Below are 25,043 nucleotides of genomic sequence, written 5' to 3'. Positions count from 1 at the left end.
CGCCGCGATAGGGGATCTAACCTGCCACCTCGCGCTCATTATCGGAACGCCTCAGCCACTGAGTCATCGCGGCCGATACACTGTAAAAAAGAACAACAGCGCTCTCATTCACTGGGATAAAAGATTTCGCTGCACTTGTGTACCAAGGCAAAACATTTGACTGAAATTGAAACCAAGTTTACTGACCTTGTCATTGTGCAGCCAGGTTGGTATTGCTTATAAACTGAAATTTGTGTACTGACGAAACATACGACGAAAGTACGTGGCGAAAACACATGCTCAATAAAAGTTTCAGATGCAACTATTTTACATTTCAGTGCCTTTACATTGCTGCTCCTAGCCTAAAAATGCTAAACAAGCTCCCTAGACCTCGTTTTACTATCACAATCGTAGTGTGGAAACATGTATGGGATGGCGACGCCAGCTTTCGTGGTTTTGGCATTTTGAATGTTACCGAACAACTGCAGATGCCGCGAGTGGCATAGTTGGCTCTTCCGTCTACCGATATAAGCCAACTCGTCTTCCCTTTTGGTGTCTACACCAGCACAGGATGGTCTTTATGTAGCCGTACTGGCTGTGGCAGTTGACCTAAGCAAAAACATAAAACAGAGACACGTCGTATGTGACAGAATAGAATCGCCGAAGACGTTCGCACTGGCATGTGTTTGTAGTGCTCACGCACTTAACCCCTCGCCGGTTAGCTTTATTTCGTGATTATTCAGATGCCATGGCATATCATGGCAGTGCCCGTTGGAGATATGTAAGTGAAAGAGTACGGCTACTGCATACAAGCTGTGCACGTTTTGTACTAGTTACCAATGTAATTTGGTTAACTGTCTTGTGAGGTGGGGGGAAGAGGAGTATTACTATTTATTGAGTGGTATTGATGCTTTCTAGGAATATCAAAAGGGACAAAAATTATTTTCCATTGCTCTTGAATCCCATTATTTTGCCTTGCCCGTTTTGAAACTGAAAATCTAGCTCCCCTGACCAATCTGTCTGCAGTTCAATCGAAAGCTTCGACGTGGCAGCCAAGTTTCAATAGCCAGTTGAAGTTAAACTGATCTTTCTCTCTGTTAAAGAAACACTAACCTGACTAAACATCCCAAAAAGTTAACCGAGGCGCCATCGCGTGATCTAAGATGAATACGCAGTCAGCGACAAAATAAACGCTTCCAAAATGTATTAGCCTGAACACGCGAATTTCGGGATTTTGTTCCGCAAACATAAATAACGGCGTGGATTATGTATAATAGTCAAGGGTAGTCGCGAACATTGCAAATGCAGAAGAGTGACGTCATTACCTTATCTCCGCTGGTCAAACTCACCCCGCTCATGTGTTGTCCAGTTACATATTTCCACCGCGTTTAGCTCTGTTCTCACAGAACGCCGGACAGTATGGACTTAAAAACTTGTTGGCTTTTTCCCATTACCGAAAAAAAGGCGAATCCCATTTTTCTCAGTCCCATTATTTTGCCTTGCCCGTTTTGAAATCGAAAATCTAGCTCCCCTGACCAACCTGTCTACACGTACATGTAGGGCGCATTTGTTTTATTTTGCAATTGTTTTATTTTTTCGTTGGAGGAAGCACTAAGCGAGTGCATTCTGCAGTGCATACAGAGCGAAATGGAACTCTTGTGACAACGCACGACGAAACACAACGGCGACAAAATAGTGAAGCAATCACGCTGAGTTCTTTGATGGGCCCATTATAACGTTCACACACTGCTTGTTTGAACTCTTGTCGGAAATATTCACTGTGGCTATAACTAGTTGTTGCATATTTATTGATATATTTTATACATTTAGTGTGCTAAATGTATAATGGTGTATTATGGTTGCATTAGTTACGACCGAATGCGGCCAGCAGCTGTCGTAATAAGCACTTGGTGTCTGACGATTTATTCCTGCGACAAACAAGGCCTTTGTTTTGAAGTGAGAGCTTGTGATGAACAATTCCACCTTTACGGTGATCCTATACGTTAGCCATTCTATGAGGGCAACCGAGAGCATGCTTACTGTAAAGAAGAAAATGGGCGCTAAAGAGAAGAAGACGAAGTAAGCACATAGAACACATACAGGCGCCAACTTTCAGTTGGAAGTTGACGCCTATATGTGTTCTATGTGTCTACTTTGTCTTCGTCTCTTTAGCGCCCATTTTATTCTTTACATCGAGTAAATGGAGCTTTCAATAGCTCCCCGGTACCACACGAAGTATAGTAAGCATGAACCAACTAGCTCTACAAGTTTTGTTGAGATCAAGATGCCGTCGCTGTCGGCAGGAGTATGGTCCTAGAAATAGCTGCCACTGGTGTTATATCCCATTTAAACACTAAGAAGGCTATAACAATCACGTATTTCCTGTCTTCCTGGCTTGTACTTAGTTCAAAGTGGAGTTGTAAAAACTAGAGCCATGAAATACGGTACTTATCTAGTGGCTCTAGTGAAGCCATTTCAGAATTTTCAAATACATAAGCTACTAAGGATAAGTGAAGCCCCAGAAAATGGCTAGCAATTCGGGTTGCAATACAGGCACCTTAAAACAAATCGCACAACGTCTGACCACTAAGAATGCTCTATAAAAATTTCGAGGGATAATTCACAATCGGTGCTCTAAAAGGACTGACACGAAGCCGGATCGATACCGCAACTGTTGCAATGGCCGCACAGGAATTGGGGAAACGTCTGTAGAACCAGTTGTCACGGTAATTTTAAGACAATTTACCGCACGTTAGTCTTCTTGGATCCTCTCTTTCCTGCGTGTAACACCGCCTCTTACGAATAAATCATTATCACCTAAATAGGTTCAATTACAACAATTAACTCACGACTATGAATAAATTCAAATTCCAGAATGATTGTAATCTGTTTGCCACAGTCTCGACTACGATAACACCCTGGCCATATCGCCCGCACTGGCCGGACGTAATACAGTTCTCGCCGCCGTCTTCCTCGCGCATCGAGCGCGATCCTTGAAGGTTGCGTTCAAGCTACGTGGAATGCGAATGCCTGGCATAGAAATCTATCGCAAGGCAATACACTATCTCGCCCGCGTACTGCTTTTGCCATACTATGCAAGAAGAAAATGATGAAAGTTTCCAAATTTCCTAAAAGAAAAGTTTCAAGGCCTCGATGACAATGGTGGTGGTGGTGGTGGTGATGATGATGATGATGATGATGAACAAACGTTTACTACAGAGAAAAGGGGTAAAAGAAAGGGGTGTGGTCAGCCTTCTATGTCCAGGAGGCCACGAGAGGACGACGCCACCATCGCCAAATCTATGCTTCCGGTAGCAAAGTGCACTGAAGACAAGATGCGCGGCTCTCTAACCCCGTATTTTCATTCCCTGCTCCACTCGAGCCTCCATTCGTGGAGATCCTTGAAAACTATTTTCACTCGCAAAAGCATTGCGGTATCCTAAGTTGAGGAAACGCATGTAGTGGAGGACATACTCGGCGTACAGCCATACGACACTCTTTCCCCTTCCTGTTTGTGCTTGGTTACCTTGCCAGTTGTCCCACGACAACACCCCCCAGTGGGGTAGTTGCTTCAACCTAAGACTACGAAAAAATAATGGAATGCGCCACAAGAGTGGGGCCAAAACGAGGTGTGCGGAGATTTGTGAGAACACAGCCCAAGGTGCACGTGTCTTCTTGCTCATTCTAGCCGCGCCTTGTTCTTGCGTTCCGAGACCTTCTTCCCTCACCATCGTGTCTCTCTTCGCGCAGGTGTTTCTGGGCAGCCCCGCCGAGGGCGAGCTGCACCGCGGTGACCTGGTACTCAAGATTGGCGACCGTGACACGTCCCGCATGACCCACAACGAGGCGACCGAAATCATCCGAAACAGTGGCAACAACCTCAGCCTGCTCGTACAGAGGTGCGCGGACCTCCGTTCCAGCTTAAAATGTTATTGTTTTGGTTAATATAATCATTACAATTATATTTATTATTATAATTACTAGAAAATATTATTATCTTACAGCATTTGCTTGATGGTGATTAACCATTGCAGTGTGAAAAAAATTCCCTTAAAAATCTATGATGTTCCAAGGGCAGCGTTGTTTGCGGAGAATGTTTGCAACTCTTATTTTATTCAGATTACCTAAAGAAAAAAATTGACGGTTAAGCACGGTGACATGATTCGGATTGACAGCGCCAGCGCACACGATACATACAATCGAAACTGATGTTGCGGGCATACCTTCGACGTTGAGCGCATCCTCGCATCTGCAGTAAGCCTCGTAGCCGGTTTGAAGAACGGTGTTAGAAAAAGTTAAGAAACAAGCGTACCAATAGCCGGTGGCGCCAAGAGGGTGAAATGGTAATTATATCGCTAAAAATGCGATATCAACGATAGAGTAAGTAGTCGTGACGCAGTGTCCGCGCAATGTCAAGTAAAATCGCGACGAAGCATAAACAAATGATACGAAAGCTCACGCTGTCTATTTTCACCAGGTGACCGTGACACCCTGGCCATTTTAAATGCAGAGCACTTCTTTAGCTCACGATGTCACCCGTTCTAGTTGTCCGTAGTAGTCCGCACCCCTCCCCCTACACTATATAAAAAAATAATACTTACCAGCGCCTGGTTTCGATCCCACGACCCTGCGGGCGGAACGCAAGGTACATGGTGCTCTACCCACTGCACCACAAAGCCGACACAGAATGGAGGGCTACGAACGCGCCTTATATCCTTGACTCATTCAAACTACGTCAAGAAGCTGCTGATACAACGCATTCACTACCTGTGGGCGGAACGCGAGGTACATGGTGCTCTTCCCACTGCGCCACAATAATCATACCCACCTGTTAATAAATGATGTCACGTGACCACGTAATTACGTCTCCTCATTTATTTACAATACAACAACCAACAGCAACAAGTGCAACAACATTAACGTAACGCAAACTACTTAACGTCGTGCGCCCCCGGAAATGCTCTGCATTTGATCGTGCCCCTCTCGAGGGGGATGTTTGGTCGGCCAATCCCACACTGCGAGTATGTGCTACTCTGGAGGTACGCATTTGAGACGAAGCACCTTAGGAGCTCGGGCTGTCGGCGTCTCCTGTCGTCGTCTCCGGTAGTCACGGTACTAAAACACCGGGCACTCGTTTTTTTCTTGTTAAACTAACTGGCGGTTGGTGCACCGATTCACCACGAAGGCAACGTCTTCATAGGCACGCTCAAAAAACTTTCCAAACTCTTCAAAAAACTTTTTATTTGAAATATAGGTAAAATTAAGAACATCACATTCTTTAATGAGTTTCCCCCCAAATATTGACATTGTTCGTAACTACGGCATTTGCCTGCGAAATAGCAGGCAGAACCGTTCCGTCAAAAATACGCTTTACTTCCTCTTTCTTTTGTTTTAAAACACCGTGTTTTTATTTTTGCATCTCATGTCCATCGCGATTGCAACCTTCTGCGCATCGACTTCGTGGGTGAGCTTTGCCGCGTTATGAGTTGGTGCGCAGTGAAGCAAGCTTGGGGGCATTCGCCGCGGCGAAACGAAACTAGCACAACCCTCCTAGTCCATCTGACGTTGTAAGAATATCATCGTGTATGGCCGATAAAACAAATCTATAATCACGACAAGTTTTATTCTATTCACCTCAATATATATACTTAAATATCAAGGCTTCAAAACTAACACGAACGCGTTTTAAAGATGACAATAGACGACTTCAATGAGAACGGTGCGGTAGCGGAGAAGAGCCGTAATTCTGATTCTAACGCACCTACTCCAAAACAACTTACATTACACCTAGCCGCTGAAACTGATTTACAACTACATAATATATCCTTAATTGTTTCATTACAATTTTAAAACGACGTTCGTTTAGTGATTCTCGCCGCTTCGCGGTCAGCAATTCGAAACGATTACAGACGATCATCGTAACGACGATTAAATACGCTTTTTCGGTACTTGCGTTTGTACTTATCTTGGAAAAAGTAGTCCACCGTAAATACATGTTGCAATAGTGTGACATATACAGGCTATGCGGTGCCTTAGAGAGAGAGAGAGAGAGAGAGAGAGAGAGAGAGAGAGAGAGAGAGAGAGAGAGAGAGAGAGAGAGAGAGAGAGAGAGAGAGAGAGAGAGAGAGAGAGAGCGGAGTGGAGACAGTAAGCGTATGTTCGTGCGCGCGTGCGTGCGTGCGGATGCTCTGCTCTAGGCACCCATGCTCATAACGAACAGTTGTGCAGAAAAGGCTCTCGGTAATTTTGCCCCTTCCATTTGTCTCAAAGAGACCTTAACCTTGTAATATTTCTGCCTTACCGTCGGTTTCAACGAAGTTTTTTTTTTACTGTTATTACTTGACTTAAGAACGTTTGGGGAAGAAGGAGGAGGTAGATGAGGTAGCGTTTGCTCCGAAGTGGATAATAACTGATAGTCTTAACCTGTTTTACTACATGTGTATTGGTTGATGTAGGTATAAAATGATAGCCTATTTGCGTACGGAGACCGAAGCTCGAGTACATACGCACGTACAAAATTTTGCAGTTTCGTCTGACTTACGAACAGACGGGCCGTTAGAATATTATGGTAATTTTCATGTAACCCTTGTGCGCGCTCGCAGGAGCCCCGGACCGCACTCGCCAGCGTCCACGCCGACGACGCCCAAGGCCCCCGGGATGGTGAGCGGGGGCCACCCGCTGGCTGGCGCCGCGTACCGCCCGGCGGCTCCACCATCCTACGTGTCGCCCCAGAGCCCCGGCATCACGATCACGACGCAGAACGTGGCGATGCCGGCGCCAGGGCCCTACCAGGACGGCCAGTACCAGTACGAGCTACGACAGGGCTTCCTAGTGCCCGAGCCACTCGTCGAGAACAAGATCGACTCACTCAAGGAGCAGGCCAAGATTACCAACCAGGTAAGCCGCGATTCAAGAGCGACGGCAGCATTCACGCCCCCGCAAGGGATCCACTTCAATCCTAATAAGGGCAAAGATCACAACTTCGCGGTTGATTAGCGATCATTTGAAGACAGTCGGGTATAAGGTCATATAACTCTGTAAAACGGTCAAGCACTTCTATCCAAGCAGTAATTTCCTTAGTTAAAAAAAAAGAAATGAACAGATGATTAATCCTTGCCGCTGTGAAGCGCAGCGCGTAGCGGAAGGCTCATGAATAATTTGAGGATTCGGTGCACTGTAACAATGGCCAAGCGGGTCCTGCGCCAGTGCTCTTACATTTCGCCTCCGGTACAGGTACAGCCGTTATCTACCCTTGCTGGTTCAGAGAGATGGATAGAGGTGACAAAAAAACATATTGCATTTAAGTGCGCTGTATTTGTATCAAACGGTGCAGAAAGGTAGATATAAGTACACACGAACACCAAAGTGTGCATCGCAGACAAGGCTTTTTAGACCAGCTCGTAATACTCACCAGGGCGCGAAGCTGCACGTTAAACTGTTTATACAGCGATGCTGTGCGAATTCTCAGGGACGAGTCTGCTTGTTAGCGTTGTCTTTTATTTCCTGTGACGAACCAATTCGGTGTTTAATTCCATGGCTGGGGATCGCTGCTGTGTGACCACTGCGATAGTCTAGTTTCAAAAGCGTTCTGAGTCACAATGACTACACTCATATACAAGAATCATCATTAGTGACGTAATGCTTGGTGTTCCAAATTAATCAGGCGATTCCCAGAGATGTCCACAGCCGCTTAAGCTTTGGTTTGCATTCTAAACTTAAGCAATTAGTCCGTGTGACTTATATACTGGAAACGACGGATGCGCACTGGGCAACTGTGTACAACGGATTTGACTGCACTTAAAGCTGAGTTAATACGGCACTGATACGCCAGTTAGTCTTACCCGACACAAAAAGGGCTCGCGAGGAATGCGCCTATACGAGCGAGACGCTCCCAAGAGGTAATAAAAATGGGGTGGCGGACCAGGTGCCCGGGCTCCCGCCCTCGGTGTTTATGGGCCGTGCAATAAAAATGGCGTAGAGCGGAAGTGAGTTACTGTTCCCTTAAATACAAGGGTTGATGCCTCGCAAATGTTCCCAAAATTAGCTCGGCGGTGCGAGCTTCTTGTTTTGTTTTTGTTTTCCACAAAGTTCACTGACATACAACTAAGGGTGAGGAGGGGCGGCTGGGGATCATAAACATTGGAGCCAGGATTGTGGCCATCGTATAAAGGTTGCCAAGACCAACAGGCCGAGCTCTTAAACGCCCCATACCGGCTGTTTCCAAGAAAAGTTTGCCGCTCACGTACACAAAGTCTCTTAGCCTCCGCCTTACAGAGCGGTCTTGAGAATGCACCCAAGTAGGAAACCATAAGACGCCGAGTTGTGTCTCCCTTTTTTGTCCATACATCTAGCTTGAACATTTGTCGGTGCGTTGTCCTGCAGGTGACGCCTTTTCACCGCAGATGCGGCAGGATGGCCCGTGCTCTGCCAGGACAGTCCTTTAGAAACAAGAACCTAAGCATGAACAACTTCGTGCGCTTTTGAAATACTTGAATGCTAGTTAACCAATTTTATTTCTTAACCCAAAATAGCTTGTGATAGCTCAGGGTAAACTGCACATACAACATGCGTAGTCAGTGCTCCCAAGACTATTTAAACCCCGTAGAATTTTTAGGGCGGCTTTCTGAAGGTACGCGCACAGCCACGGCTCCATAGGCACATGAAAGGCGTCATGTGCTGGCGCGCTGGCGGGTTTTCGGGGACCTCCTCACCGACAATAGGCGGCTTCACTCCGTGCCAGTAAAGCTCCGACCGGATCTATTAGCATGGGCGTGACGTCACGTGACACCTAAACACCTGTGGTAAACTATTTCCCGAAAGTTCACTCCCTTTGCTGACAAAAAAGGCTTAAAGTATTTCCCCAATCGCAAAGGTGTCAACATTATGTCGTTCACCCCCACTGACGTGTGCGGCCTTCTTGTAGGCCGGCAGAACCAATAGTTAACACCATAGGAAGGAGGGCAAAGCAAGGCGGTTGGGGGTACGTGTATACAGGTGATGTGTTGTCAAAGAATTAAATTGACTACTGCGCTGATTAAATGTCCCTTATTAGCATTACTCTTCTTTTGCTCGTTTAAATTTCTCGCGTCGCTTCTATGTCATGCGAAATACCAAGTTAATAACATGCGGTTTGCTGCGAACAATCGCGACGAAGTCACGGCAAGCAGTATTTTCTCCGTACATTACAATGCTGGTTCATATAAAGCTGGCTACAGGTTTCGCCCATATCTGTGTGCTGCGAATGAAATATAGTCAAAATATGCTCAAACTGTTGTTGACTTCAAATCCTTCCTCCGCCCTTGTGAATAATAATAATAAGTGGAACTATAGTAAATCGTACCAAGTTTTATAGCTTTGGACGTCACTTCGTCTCGCTGCAAGTACCAATCTTAGGAAAGAGGGGTATAACAGACCTCATAATGGGAGCTTTTCTTGAACGGTGACGAACCCGTGAAATTCCCGCCGACAAATGCAGCCTGTTATTAAGTGCAAAACTGGCGACCATTGCGCACGAGGCGTAAACAGTGGGTCAGGCGGGGAGGCCCGGCCTCTCTCCCTCCATCTGCCCTCCTGTCAACGCCGTAGTCCACCGACTCCATAACCACGCAAAACTATGTTGCCCTTTAACAAACGCGCCGCAGCCCAATGTAAGCTTGGGACGCTCGTACAAACCCGCTAGAGCGCGTAGCAGAGGGCACCCTTCAGCCGCCGAGCAAAAAGACGGTGGTTGCCATCTTTTGCCAGAATCAACAGATCCCCCACGCCCGGCAAGCAGCGGGCAGACCACGCCCTGCTCGACAGCTGCAGTCGGGACGGAATTTATCGCGCCTGTTGTTTAGCCGAACTTGTTGTAGGGCACGGCCCACCCGAAAAGACGTCGGCGGCTGAGCTGGCCGGGCGCTAGTTCGGACGACCTCAACCGGCAACGACACACAAACAGCCTGTGCCAGGGCTAAAGTTAGAGAGGGATCCCGCTCTTGCGCGTCTGCAGGAGGCGATAGCTCAGTCAAGGACTGGATTGACGCCAGCTGAAAGACCCGAGCGGCCGGGCCTGTTTTTTAAGGCTTTTGCGGCGCCTCGCGGGACCGGACCGTGGTCGACAGTGCCGCGCGTTTACTCTGTGGGCCCCCGTGTGGAGATGGCGCATGCGCACGTGCGGTCCAGCTGCGAGTCGCTAACTCCTCTTGCCAGATAGGCATCCAACAAAACGTAACCAGAGCGCGCCGCCGCCGCCGCCGCCGCCGCTGCCTGTCTGGCAGCGAGCGCTGTTTACCGAGATGCTCCCCAGACGACGAAAGGAGTGCGTGAACGAGAGCGGTTCTGAGAAGATGGGCGAAAAGGGAGGTTTAAACTGACGACTAGCCGAGAGAGTGAGTGAGCACCGTTTGTGAGCGAACTCCGGGTTAAAATCAGCAGGTGGGGCCTGGAAGCAGGGGAGAGAGAGATTTTGATTTGATTTTTTTTTATTTGATTGCAGGGTTTAACGCGCCGACGCAACACAGGCGATGAGGCGCGCCGTAGTGGAGGGCTCCGGATTAATTTTGACCACCTGGGGATCTTTAACGGGGGGAGAGAGAGAAGGAGGAGGTAGGAACGGTTCAACGCTTGACGCAGTCCTCACGGAGATGAGCCAAAATGCAAGAATGCAGCTCTCAATAGAGAAAGCCTTTAAGGAAGGCTACGAAGGCAGTGGTGATTGCGTGCTGCGAGCGAGTTATATATGGACGATCAAGATAGATCGCTACGCATGAGGCACAAAAGGTAGATCGCTATGATAAGATAGATCGCTACGCATAATAGTAGGACAAGCTTTGCTCTCATTCTTTTGCCGCTTGGAGAATTCGTTCGCGTGATCGCATGTCCTTGAAGCGTAACCTGTGAAGGCTTGTGGACGTAAAGCTCCTGCAAACTGATAAGAAAAATGTTTTTTTTTTTCTATCTGCAGAAAGAAGACCCTGACGTGCTGTAGTTCTATAAATCTTGAAGTCCCGATAAGAATGACTGAAAGGTTGGAAGGAGGCTTAGAAACGATGAAAAATATAGCCGCGGAATCTAACGAAAACAGGGCGTAAACGCGCCTGAGCCCGTTGTTCGTGCCTTTTTTTTTTTTTTTTTTTTGTAGTGTGACTTCTACGCTTGCGGCGCTGTAGAAACAGATTCTCAGCAGGTAGAGTGTTGTAAACGACTGAATCGACCGTTAGGAAGTAATTTATACATTCTCATTGACGCGCGTATACCCTTAACATGCGATAAAAATTAGCGAATTAGTGTTCTTTAGTTACTTAATTACGCACATTTAAAATACTGGCGATTTACCACAGTTATTTACGATATATAACAGCTACTGTTCACATGCAGCCCCCTGTGTCTAAAAAAACGATGCATCATGTTTGTAGGATATGCTTGTGCACATGCGATACGCATGTATATACGCACGTACGTACAGTCATGGACAAAATGAAACGCGATTACGAAAATATGAAGCAGAACACACAAATAGCGCGATTTCTTTCCGTGCAGGTCAAACTGACACGTGGCTTTATTAGAGTAACAAAGTTGGAAAACGTGGCTTTCCAAATATACCAATAGCGCGCCATTGTTTGACCTCCACGAGCGGTAGTCTTCAATTTTGCGTCTTCTGGTTGATATTTTCGTCGTCGCATTTCATTTTTCCATGACTGTACGTATGTGCATACATGCATACAATCACACCAAAAGGCAACAAGCCGCTGCAGTGGCTTAGTGCGAATGCGCGGTCAGAACGCCGGATGGATGGCATTTGGTGACGGCTGCGAATGCGCTCAGTCATCGGACAGCCAACCACCCGCCAGTTAAACGTATTAAAAGCGCGTCCTCTGGACATGAAGCTATAGAAAAGGCGGAGGGTGGCAGCGCGCGCATTTCGAAGCAGCCCATCACGAGTAAATTTAGGCTGCGACGCATGGATCGCGGATGCTTGCATAGATTTCCAGGTAAACGGTAGCGTTTCGCAGTGGCCGCTGCATTCTCTCGCTTCACTGAGCTTTGGTCGCGGCCTGTGTGGCGCTGGGCTTGACTCGGCTCTTGATGGTTCGTTTTTGCCCTGTCTCAATCCGGGCTAGAATTAAGTCCCCACTTAAACTCGAACGGCAAAACCGGCTGTTACTCACCTGTTATTCAGCCACGTACACTTTGCTGCACGGTGACAATAAAAGTTTACTGTCCCCCCTCGAATTCGCCGCTCAGTCTTGTTCGAATACCAGCGGTAGCTGCCTGTGTTCACCAGTTGCGAAAATATAATTTTCTAACAGAGCAAGGAACCAGCACCTAAAATTCTCCCAGTTGTAGGAGGAGCTGTAGGAATAGACGGTGCCACGCCCTTTTTTTTTTTTTTTTCGTTCTCTGAATTTTCTCGTCTTTCCCTATTATTTTCGACACTCTTTACCGAGTAGCCAGCATTTTCGCCGCAGTTTTGTCGTTATGCCCTTTCGTTGGCATTTTCCCCTGGCCGTTCCAACAGACCTACCGGACTACGCCCCTGATCACGCCGACCGCCAAGCCGCGGCGTGACGTGACCATTGGGTCGTACCTGAGGCACGTCAAGGAGCCCTACTTCACCACCATGAAGATGCCCGTGGACGGCCTCAACAACCCCGACGCCATCGCCAAGGTGCGTTGGGGCAGTGATTTCTGGCTCTGGTTCCGCGCTGCCCCGCCCCCTCCAAGACAAAGACAGACAAACCCTGGTGCTTTTCTCGGCTTCCCCTAACCTTAGCCCCAAGCAGTTGCTCATTGTCCGGATACTCACATAAGCGCAATCGCGATGCCCTTCTCTCACTCACGAAGGGACAACGATAGCAAGCTATCACGAAGTTCCTCGCCATTAACCGGCAGGTCACTAAGCTTCACAAAGCAGTAACATGGTCGCAATAACTTACGGGTGAAACGTGCGACAAAAGAGATACCTGCATGCCCTCGCCTCGGTGGTTTTAACAAGCGCAGCAAGAATGAAAATAATTATTTTTTACTGTGATAATTATGCGTCTTAGTTTAGTTTATTTTATTTTCGGTACGTGTGTGGTGATGAAGTTCATGACGAATCGAACCACACCTCCTTTTCCGTCAGTAACTCGCTCCGTTTTGACGCAATCCACCTTCCCCGCAGCACGGGTGTGCTTGCTGTGGAGCACCCTTTAAAGGCGAACGTTAGATTCGGTTTTTCGCCCGGCGCACCATTTCGCGTGGTCTGCGTAGTGTTGTGTAACGACCAACTCACGGGCAGCTTTGAGGCGCACAACCACTTCCAAGTATTTCCGCTTCATTTCTAAAACCAAATGCTCCAACATATTGTGTGCATATTAAAAGCAAGGTCGGGTAACCACAGTTTAGAGCTGGAATTGGTAACGTAAAGATAATTAATTGTGTTCAGACGTGAGGTCTTGTAACAGGGCGCTGCGCACTTCCTCGCAGCAATGTTTTCTGCTCTGTCATATTGATGATTGGCACATATGCACGTAATTACAGGAGCAACGGCGATTAGGCAATCGCCGACACCAATGTTGGAGATTGGTTTGGAATAAAGCTGCATTGTTAAGGAAGTGGACGAGACACCGGCAGTTCCACAACGCGAGCGATAAGCCTGGGAAGCGTGTGAAGGTCACCCAGCGTTCAAAATTAACCCGACCGCACCACATAATAACCAGTTCGCGTTATGTCATTAAACATGTCAATGCACAGCGTTGCGTATGAGCGCGTCTGAGCATGTAAACATAACGGGTGCCGTACGTGGTGTAGGGCTCGTTAACTACGAGCCGTGTCTATTTATTCTTTCCGTCGTAACCCCGGATAACTGGCGTGGAAGGCAGAGGAGCCGGTGAGCGGAATTGAGTGAGGAAGGGGGGGTGACGGGAAGACACGATTTAATCAGCACAACGCGTCACGATCATAGTTCAGAAGAAAATGGGGCGAATACGAGGGAAAGTAGCGACAAGGAAAGCAGCTAAAAGTACTGATCGCGGCACTCTTATCAGCAAACATCGCCAATACGCAGGCGAGCTGTGACGCAACACACATTAGTGCTGTAATACTAGTTCAGTCCTTAAAAGAAAGCGTATTGGTGCATTCCCTTACATACAGAATAATACGATGCAACATATATCATCCTTTTTCTGCTCTGTGAGAAGCACAGAAGCGAAATTTTTTTTCTTTTTTCTAGCACGTGGTCTAGCCGTGGTCAATGCATGCCGTACGTGCAGTCAGACATAATGCGTCCTCACGCGGCCGTGCCGTGCGCAGAAGGTGCAGGAGACAGTGAACCAGGTGGCATCCGGCAGCAACTCGCCGTGCTTCGGCCTGCCAGCGTCGGTGGCGGTTGCTGGCAGCGGTGGTCGCAGCACGCCGGGCGCCGATGGGCCGAGGATCGTGCACAACGCGTACAACTCGCCCATCCACCTCTACTCCAATCAGAACGTGGCCGACACTCTGGCCGCCCAGGCAGGAGTCAAGCTTGGTCAAGGCAACCTCCAGCCGTAAGTATTCGCGTGGCCAGCCCAACGCGTGCCGCACTTTGAAAACGTAAAGCGCCCAGCCTCGAAAACCAAAGACTTTGCGAAGCCGCAAACTGCATCGCAGGGGCAGGGTAGGTAACAGCTGTGCTAGCTAGTGATCGGGGGATCGCTGTGCGGCAAAACGATAACTGTCACACCCACAGGTAGGCATCAGACACGTGCTGTGTGGAAATGGGGAACGAGCAGTTTAAAAGATGCGACTATAGTGCAAAGAGAAGCTGGTAACGGGACACAAGAGCGAAGGCTTAGGCTAACACATATGGGGACTTGGCTAGTCTTGCGCCCAGTCAGTTTGGAAAGGTGAGCACGTTGGTAGCCGTGGTCATTGTCCTCGCGCTTGCCTGTCTAAATGACAGTCACTGCAGCCGGTCTAGCTCAGTTGATTGTAACCGTCGTAAGCGAAACGTCTGGACTGCAATACTAAGAATTAACCGGCTTGACCTTTAACATTTTGCACAACGGTGAGGGAATTAAACATTCACAAAATTTTTCTATTAATACAACCATTCGGTCTAATGATATCAAACATCGGCGTGCATGCAACATACAAAATATATTTTTCAATAATACCGGTGCACAGACTTTTTTTCAAAGACGGAAACTATAATAACTAAATTGTATATTATTAAAACTTGAAGAAATAAACGATGAGTAATGATTCTCACGTGTGTTTATGCAGTTTACGTAAATCACGCAGTTAAAGCGGTACTGACACGAAATTTTTGTGTAAAGTTTTTTTTTCCCAGGTATAGGTGCCCACGAGCCCACTAATCATAGAACGGCACATTATATTGTTGAACGCAGCATAAATAATTACTTCCAGCTCCGTTTATTCGTGCCAGTTTCGGTTTCGGTGAAGCGGACATCGAGGCAGCCGCCATGATGGGAAGGCGTATTTGACGTCACTGTTTTCGTCGCACCAAAACCGATGCCGGTCTGGGAGCGCGCGCGCGCGCCAGAACGCACACGTGACGCCAGTCCCCAAAACTGTGACCGTGATGCACAAAGCGGGAAAGTGCCCGCCAACAGCACCGCGGCCGCCTCGATACGTCATGGGAGCCCTGACGTCGGCCGTTTGGGTCGAAGCGCAGATGACGTCATAAGCTTGCTCGATGGCGCGAAAGAGCTTTCTAGTGCGCGCAAGGATTAGAATTGATTTAAAATACGTTCTACTGAACGGTTACCGTTTAAGCTTCCGAGGGGGTATCTCCATATACAAAGGAAGCTTTTTACATAGTTATCTGAGCTTTGAAATTTCGTGTCAGTATTCCTCCATTCACTTTAGCATATGTGCTGCCAAAGCTGCTCTGTACTTATTTTGGGAGGAACTGCAACTTCCCCATTCCCTTGAAGAGTAAGCATATGTGCCAATTATGCTGTCAGTTTGCTTTTGGTGACCTTTCACCACCTGAGGATGCAAGCATAAATGTTGAGAACGCATTTTACGTAATAAAAATACTAAATTCCAGGGGAAAATCCTGCGCTTATTGGAAATTCTTTTGTGATAGAGTGCTCTCAATTTCTTTTGAGGCGGGGATACCAAGCACCTATTTATCCCGATTAATAAGTTAGCATATAATCGCAACAAATTTGCACACCAATCGCCTCAGGTAGCAAACTTGGTGCTCGCGCTGGAGCAAAAAATATTGTCAATTATTAGCACTTTTGTCATGAACAGCTGCAGTAGTACATAATTTCCCTATATTACGTATACGTTTGCCTTCATGACCTCGAAGTAGCAGTCACACGTAGGCACAAGTATAGTATGAATAAAGTGAAAGCATTTCTTCTGCAAGCATTCTCCCGCTATGCTGAGTGATGACCCCAAGCCTGTTTGGAGAATTGTGCATTATGCTTGGCTGTTTGTATGCTGCATTTGCGTGCGTGTTTGGCAGTGGCGTGTATGGGCACATATAGTATGCAGTATCCCCATACAAACTATGAATGAGCTCCCAGTCGATTGAAGCTTGCTGAAATGACGCTTCATTTCGAAAAATAACAATAACAATAAAAATGGTCAAATTTTGTGACCATCCTGAGACACTGCAACAACTGCTACACTACAGGACAGCCTCCTCCTTTGCATTTTGCGATGGGAGAGTAACACGCAGGGTAAAGATGTACTGTTTCTTTACACACTTTATAAAAACACTTAAATATAAAGCTAGCTTTCTTAAGATAAAATGTTGCAACTATTCATCCATAATCACAGTTTGCTGCTGCAACCCACCCAACAGCCCTTGCTCTTACTTTTGTGCTACGCCTTTGTGTTGTTGAGGGACTTATGAGTAGTAAATAAAAATGAAATAGCTATTAAACAATAGAAGAAGACATAAAACTCAAAAAGCTAAAGCAAAACTGGCCCATAGTTGGGCTTCACAACGAAGCTGATAGTCTATATATATACATAACTTAAAAATACACAGGACTAAGGCAAAGTAAACTAAAGATAGGAAAGCATTGATGAAAGGACTATGAAGCAGTTTATATAGACTGGTGACTTTTATCACAATCTTTGCACAAGCTTATATAGTCGCATGTACCAGTAAGGTGCAATGGCCATCCGTAAAATTATTTTGTCGTGACTAACGTTCTTGCAAAACTTGTTGCTTATTATCTGATTGCTGTTAAAATTCATTTTGAGAGTACTTTTAGCCAAGGGCTAACAACTATAATGTGCCCTTAAGATCAAAGCTTACGCAAAGTGTCTTCTTTTATTATTTCATTGGGTGCGATGTGCCAATAAAATTTGTTCGTTGAAGTAATCGCAACCCCAAGTAAAAAAAAACCAGTCACGAATTTCGGGAAGGACAAGAGGAAATGCATCGCCAAAATTAACTTTAAATTTAATGTAAAAACTGTATGCGGCGAACTGTAACGCTGTGCATATGCTGGAACTAAAGCTAGCTGTTTGTAGAAATGCAAGCCGAGCCTTAAAATGTCATTTCAGTTAGCTTCATTCGGCATGTGCTCCAAAGTAAAAGTGTGCTGTAGAGAATGTCTGTTTCCCGTGCATAGGTGTATTTGCCTGCGTTTTGCGTGTTTGTATCCCGCAGTGTTTCCACAGCCTGCTACTACAATGCAATGCCAGTGCAGCTACGCAAGCGTGCCGTCATAGCGCACTATGCTTGACGACAGCGGCTTGTGCAATGAAGAAACCAGTTCCGCACACACCGTTTGACCGGGGGATAAAAAACGGTCACGCAGGCCAAGGACCGATACGCAAAGCTGCGTTGAGGCACAACCAATATGCCCATATTTACTCGCCTGAGTTGGAGGAGAGGAGAAGTTAATCATTGCTGTTCTTAATTATCAACATCAAATCTTCGTTGCAGTTGACATTGGAGAAGTAGGAACCAATAGCACAATAATGGCGGCAATGTAAAAGGTCGGCTTTGCCTCGTGACATGTACAGAATTCGAGAGTGAAGGAGGTTATTTGGTTGTCTCCTCTGGACGACACCACAGCTACACGGCATTGGCACCTCCCACAGGTGCGTGTATACCACCTATGTGATAACGCTAATGACCAAATGAATCACACCACACACACCATAAAAGCAAATTTAAAGAAAAAATCGGTACACAACAGATATAGATAGCAGCATGTTATACAAGTTACATAGTCATTTTGCCTTGAGTGAGTTAACTTCGATTCAAAGTTTAAACAGGGTGCAGTTTGTTAAGGGAACAGTTCACAAAATTCTTTCATATTGGCCGTCACCTTGGGTGAAACCAGTTTCCCGTGCAGCAGCCGGCTCACTTTCCAAACAAAATGGTGACAAATTATATGCCGCCCTTACGATCAAAAAATTATGTGACAATTGTCTCTGCTTTGTTGTCGTAGATATAACAAAAACCAAAAGTTTCAGAACTCCACGCGTGTTTTACTCTAAAATGTTAACGTAACCTTTCAAAAAACGAACTTTGGTAAACAGTTGGCTCTCATGCTGGATGAATGATTACAAGGACTCACTTTTCAAAATGGGAACTGTGGCAATAGGTTCGGAACGGCGGTGGCCGCAGTATGTGAGGCAGCAAGTCTCAGACAGTTCTTTCGAAGCAAAATTTTTTATTGACACACAGCTTATCTTATTCATTTCCCGAATGCTGCACTGCTCGTGTTTCATTCACCATCGATTAAATGTTACCAGGACATTGCACTATAAGTAGGGTTCTAACTTTTTGGTTAAAAATAATAAAAGTTCATGAACATGATTACATAAATTGTTATAACTGAAAAAGTTTGTTATACAACGCCAACTTACGCTGAGTATACTTCCTGTTCTGCAGCAGATTCGTCATCATGCGACATTGTAAAGCCCACCAAAAGTCGTATGCAATGCATGTCATTGTCTTTCATTTAACTCATGCAAAATACAATGCTAGGAGAGGCTTTTGCTCAGGTTGCTCATTTTACTGCCGGTGCAGTAAGGGTGCTTGATCATTCATGTTTCTTATTTTTTGCCCGTGGCGAATTTCTGGAATGAATATAAAGTTTGATGCAGTTGTGTAGCGTGTTTTCAAAGCCTAAAGCTCACCTGCTGGGGCATCAAGAGTGTGGTACTGTATCGTATACAGCCAACACGTCTTGCTCTTGCCAACATGAATCGAAGTGTTAGCTTTTGGCAAAAGAAAATGTTTCCAGTTATATTAATTTATAAATAGTCTTATTAAAGCGAAGCTTTCAGCCTCCCACTGGTGAGGTTCCTATGCAAAAATGCACTGCAGGAAAGCCAACTTCCACTGATGATGATGATTATCATGGGTGAAGTGTAGAAAAGTTAAAACGCTTCCCTGCAATGCTTGGCGACAGCTCTGTTAGGCCCCTCCGCTAAAGGTTGATGTGCGACAGAGGGAGGCAATGACGCAGGCGTTCGACAGCGCTACGTATATAGGCCTAACGTCATGCTCCGACATGAATGTTGACAGCCGTTACCCACAGCTCGATGTACAATGACAATGACGTTGCTCTGCGTGCCGCAAGGCTGTTAGCCGCAGGACGTTAAGCTGTTAGCCGCCGAACGTTACGCTGTTAGCCGCAGGACGTTAGGCCTACTGTCAAATTTTGACGTTTTACACCTAGAACCGGCACCCACTCGAAAAAGTTCTCATTGCACGCCAGCCATCAGGTACCGAATCACGACGTAGACCCCAAACCCAAACATTAGGCCTACTGAGTGCATACCCGAGAGTTGCTGTGGTTATTCTAGAACAGTAGTGCATACCTCCAAAGTAGCACAAACTTGCATTGTGGGATCGGCCAGCCAAGGAATCCATCACAAGTAAGCTTTGCATTCAACCGTCATTGTCGTTAGACGGAGGGATGCATGATCTTGTTTGTAATCAGTTCTCTTTGAATGTGATTGCCAATAATAAACCACGAGCACTGCAATCATAGTGCGTTTAATGAACAAATATATACATGCATATACAGTTTAACCTCGTTATAACGAACACTGATATAGCGAATCATCGGCTATAGCAAACTAAATCCCAACTTTGGTTGGTCACGCTTTATTTCAGTGACAGTTATTCTTTTATAACGAAACTGAAACCGTGAGAGCCACCCGCGATACCGGATATAACGAAGAAACATTCGACCAGGAGGCTGAGAAGCTACTTGAAATAACCCCCCCCATAGTCCAAAACTGCAGAAGTATACAGGCCCTTCAGTTCGTAGACACTGTGGAAAACTTCATCCTGCTCAGTGCTGTGAGCAGCCACCAGATGAAGATCACATTCTACATCAAATAAATAAGGACGCAAGCCTGTTTTGTCAAGTGAACTTTGTTCTGTTGTAATTTCACGTACTCATGTTCAGGTTCTTTGAGCTTGAAATGCAACAAGAAGAAAGGTAAGGGCTACTATGCTTATAGTACGTTCGAAGCCATAAAAATTGCATTTTTGTATCAAGCATTTTTGCGCGAGCCAGATTGTCCAGTCGCTATAGCCAATTTTTGCCTCTACTGTTATAAGGAATATCAGTTATAATGAAGTAATTTGCCATCCCTATGCTACTTCATTATAACGAGGTTCAACTGTATATATATATATATATATATATATATATATATATATATATATATATATAGACAGAAATAAGGGTTGGCAGCCAAGAATACCAAGGGAAGCAAAGGCGGAAATGTGGTAGGTCATTTATTACCATTGAAACAGATGCATATTTTTTGAAAGACAGAAAATGCCCATCAGCTGGGATCCAAACCCATGACCTCCAGAATACGCGTCTGGTGAGATGACCACTACACTACCGGCGGGGCTGTCCTCCCCTCCACTTTCTCGGTATTTATGTTAAGGTATTTGTTTCCTGCGCTTGGGGGTGGTAGCCAGCGCCATCCGAACTACTCAGGGTGAAGGGGACCTTCTTTTTAACCCCCGGGATGTCGAGAGTGTTCGACCAGCCTTGAACCCCCTTAAGCTACCTATGGCACCAAGAACATATATGACATATACATATATTACATATATGACACATAATATGACATATATTTCAGGAAAGGTGCTTAGCATAAATGTTACCACACCTAATGCTATTGCCAGCAGGCGCAGATGTTTTTGGCATGACTCACAAGGGCTTCTCCTATTAGACACCTTGCCTCGCACGGCAGCACCGAGGGCTCTTGCTTGTAGGGCATACACTGTTGCCACATAACGCACGAATACAGCCACATATTTTTGTGCTGGTGCTTGTCAGTTTCGAGGTGTGCGTTGTCTAAGGTTTGCTCATTTCTGACCAACAGGCAAACTAGCCTTGCCAGTCTTCTGAAGGAAGCGATATTAACTGCAAGCACAATGATCAGGTCTGTACTTGCTCCAAGACAGGCTTGCCTGCATTCATTCATCATGCTTGCACTTAATGCGCATACCTTTGTGCAAGTCTTGGCATGTCTATTGACGAACATAAGCGTCATGTCTGCCTGTTCGTGAACAACACCTTTCTAAGCCACAAAACGATTTCGCAATACACAGCTGCTGTGAATTAATGCTTGTTGCACCTCCCATCCAACGAACTAGCCCCTGGTACAGCTACGGGCATCCAAGAAAGCACGTGGATGTGCATTTTTCTCTCTCGCACTGTGGAGAAACTAATGCGGTTTAGTCGATAAGATGCCCTTGCACTGCGCTCTAATGCACAATACAGCCACCCCATTCAGATTGATGCACAGTTATGCAAGATTTTAAAGCACATTATTTGGGAGTGTGTGAGCCAGCCCCATGAACAAGCGACTCAGTGGCACAATCAATGTTTCCGTAGCATACAATTTTGCTGCTAGAAGCAACAGTATGACACCTCAGTGGTGTGGATCCCAAACTCGGTTTGCACCTGCAGCTGAATTTTGTGCATTACAATACAAAGACCTGTCTGTAATTGAGCGACAGTTCAATCAAAGGACCAGAAGTGGCACCAATAAAACCTGTATTGATCCAGATAGTTATGAACTTCTGCATACCGGCATGCATTACATGCTGGGTTTTCTTATGCGTGCTAAACTCCAAACATTAATTGTGTTATCATACATTTATATTAAAATGAAATGTAAAAATCTTTTTGGGATTAGCACTTTTATAAGCTTATCCTTCGCAAATATAGAACGAGCATTTACAGGTTTATTCTAACAAAGAGTTTTCCTCAGCTTTTCTTTTAGCTTTGGCACGTTGATTTTTAAGACATTTTTACGTCAGCGCAAATTAAGGAAGCAGTGTTTTTTTTTTCTTTGGACTACATACATAGAAATGCTCAAGCAGTTTTAACAGGTCATTTTTTATGAAGTAATTTGCAGACATTTGTTTAACCCCTCACATTATATTCCTGCAACACATACATCCACGGCTTGACCATTACTTGAAACCATAATTCCTCAAAACTAGAAAGATGCGAGAAAAACGGTGGTTTCCACAGTACCTCTACATAAGTGGTGGGCTAAAATACCGGTTTTATGAATTTATCGATAGGAATTCTTTTTTTTATTTTCTAGCCTCAAGACTCTCAGTTTTACGCATTTCAGGTTGCCAGATGCAGTGACATTTCTGGCATAGCAAATTACAAATATGCCCATGTAAAGATATTTAGTATTGGTTAAAAAATTCAGGCAAGGTAGGCAAAGTTAATAGCACACTTCATAGCCCAGGTGTTGCCTAACCATGTTGATCCTAAGTTTTATTTGATTGACAGACAAAACAGGCTAGTTTGATTGACACTTTCAAACTTGCTGCATAATTCTCAACATGTCAATGATGTGCCCATTTTCAAATTCTAAAGTGAGTTTGTGTGAGCGACTGCTAAGCAATGAAGGGCTCCAGATCACTTTTGTATATATGGCGTCAATTAATATGTACCCAAATCTCGTGTTGGTGAACTTCCCCACCACAGATACTGCTTTGGAAACCCGGAATCGAATTTGCAATCAAGAGCACAGTAGACGATTGGCCTTTGGGCTGCCGTATGAATTAAATCTGGAATCAGTTCAAACTTTTTCAAGTGCAGGCAGGCAAGTGGGATGCCCGTCTGAGGGAGTTCCTCTAATTACGCGCAGACAATCAGAATCTGAGGAATATAACAGTACTGCTATGACATTGTGACATAGAAATCCTAAATGCCAACTGGTTTCAACATGTTAAGACTGAGTTGTATGATTCAATGTTTGGTGTACAGCACACACATACTGTCAACTAAGTCATTATGTGTAATCTTTAAAAGGAAAGAATGGACTTGGTTACGTGAGGCAGATCTCTACGAATGAGGTGTTGTTGTTTCAAACTGTGCTTCAGTAAAAAACAAATGTGTTTTGCTGGAATTATACATGTGAACACCAGGGTAGAGTGTGCAGACATGTTAACGTTACAGTGGCGGGCTGCTGAAATTTCACTCAAAGCATGGCACCACTTTCAATTCCAAGGAAGTCACACCATGCCAACCTTTACTGCACTCTTCAGCCACCTTCACAAGTTTGAGCAGTGGAAATCCAGCTAGGGGGGCAAGCCACCCTTGTGCAGCTATACGCAACGGGCAGCTGCGTATGACCTGCGACATCATACAGCACGCAATTCATTGGACATGCTGCATGCTAGTCAAGCTTGATGGCATCAATGTTAGTCGCTGCTATGCCATAGCAAAGTGTACGAGCCTGTCATGTTGCACATAAAGCTGCACTCGGTGACGAACGCAAGCAGGAATTGTGCTCCCATTTAGACACGCCCACACAAAGAACATCAGAAGGCAAATAAGCCGGGCTTGCATCTATAAAAATTTGCACTAAATCTGTGCTACAAATACTTATCAAGAACGTGCAGTTATCGAGCAGCTTTTGTACGGCTCAAGACACGTTGTCACCAAGTGCAGCGGCACGCTGACTTGTGTAGCTGTCGGTACATGGTTGGATGTGATGGTCATCAAGGAAAACTGCTTTATATACCACTCAATAGAATCAGAGGGCCTGTACAGTGTTCAAGTTAATTTTTCTTCTCATCTTGTTACCTCTGCAAAATTAGCACAGTTTTAAATTGTTGTTTTCCTTCCGTGGTGCTATAGCTACAAACAATAGTAAGTACTGGCACGAAACAGTGCGAAGAAACTCTCGGGCAAACCCGACAAGCGTGCTGCCCATGAGATAGCTGGCTTTAATTCTTTCTCATCTTGATGACCATCAGACTGTAAGCCTTGTACCGAATTCTAGGTAGAGAGAATGAGCACTTGTTGTGAAAACCTTGCTCAGCATTTGCAGAAACGCAGGTTGCGCAGCGGGCACAATGAGCATGCGCAAGAAGCCCACTGGCGTGCCACTTCTCGTGCGCATGCTCCATGTTCCCACAATAAGCATATTCATTGAGTTATTCTGGTGATTAAAGGCACTAAAAGACTTTTAGTGCATTTACTGGTACAGGCAGCAGTGTCTGTGCAACCTGGTGAGCTGGGCCTGTTGTGAGCAATTGTGGTGCGTCACATGGCACGAATTCACACCTAAAATGGTTAATTAAAGAATAGAAAGGAGCAGCTTGGCTGTTGCCCTGTTGCTGTTTGCTGTTTTTGAGAGTGAAACCACAACAACAGAAGTTAGGTAATGAGTCCAGCATACTATAAAATGCCAAAAGTGATAATGAAATTTCCCCCAGTCTCCCTCCGCCCTCAATGATGCCGAAGTCACAAGAGACATCAGGCGGCTAAATTATAATCAACGAAGAGCAATGAGTTTGCATTTGAGATTTGGCAAGCTATTAGGATTTCATTCCAGCATATTTCGTGCGCCAGAGAGAAGCACAGTCACAACTCCACTAAGCCAATGCGCTGGTGGAGAGCAGTAGAGTTTCACAGCAGCAGTCCCATCCGGCAGCAACGAAGTTTCAGTGTTGCACAAGTTGTTGAGAAGAAAAAAAACAGCATTCATGCATCATGCAAATAGATTTGGGGGACAAAGATTATGCTGTTTTAAGCAATGGTAACGACATTTTGGTCAACAGCTACCTGGCAGCACTCTATTTGTTTTCAGAATTGCAGGTGAGG

At 45.6% G+C, this 25,043-nt stretch overlaps 1 protein-coding gene across 3 annotated transcripts in view; it reads left to right on the top strand.

Moving 5' to 3' along the window:
- LOC144145262 (uncharacterized) overlaps positions 1–25,043 on the top strand; it is a 72,007-nt gene that overhangs the window by 44,642 nt on the left and 2,322 nt on the right. For 2 of the 3 annotated variants that reach the window (XM_077676816.1, XM_077676808.1), the window contains exons 2-6: positions 3,730–3,878; positions 6,582–6,876; positions 12,479–12,628; positions 14,254–14,486; positions 21,286–21,345. In XM_077676816.1, the coding sequence (XP_077532942.1) occupies positions 3,730–3,878; positions 6,582–6,876; positions 12,479–12,628; positions 14,254–14,486; positions 21,286–21,345 (887 nt within the window). The remainder of the gene's footprint in view (positions 1–3,729; positions 3,879–6,581; positions 6,877–12,478; positions 12,629–14,253; positions 14,487–21,285; positions 21,346–25,043) is intronic. The other variant, XM_077676825.1, reaches the window with a different exon arrangement.

Source organism: Haemaphysalis longicornis, unplaced genomic scaffold (assembly GCF_048455015.1).
Source record: "Haemaphysalis longicornis isolate Haplotype H1 unplaced genomic scaffold, Haemaphysalis longicornis Haplotype H1 scaffold_1, whole genome shotgun sequence".
In the NCBI taxonomy this organism is placed as follows: Eukaryota; Metazoa; Arthropoda; class Arachnida; order Ixodida; family Ixodidae; genus Haemaphysalis; species Haemaphysalis longicornis.
The sequence above is the reverse complement of the archived record's forward strand: the minus strand, read 5'-3'. Positions and strand labels throughout refer to the sequence as shown.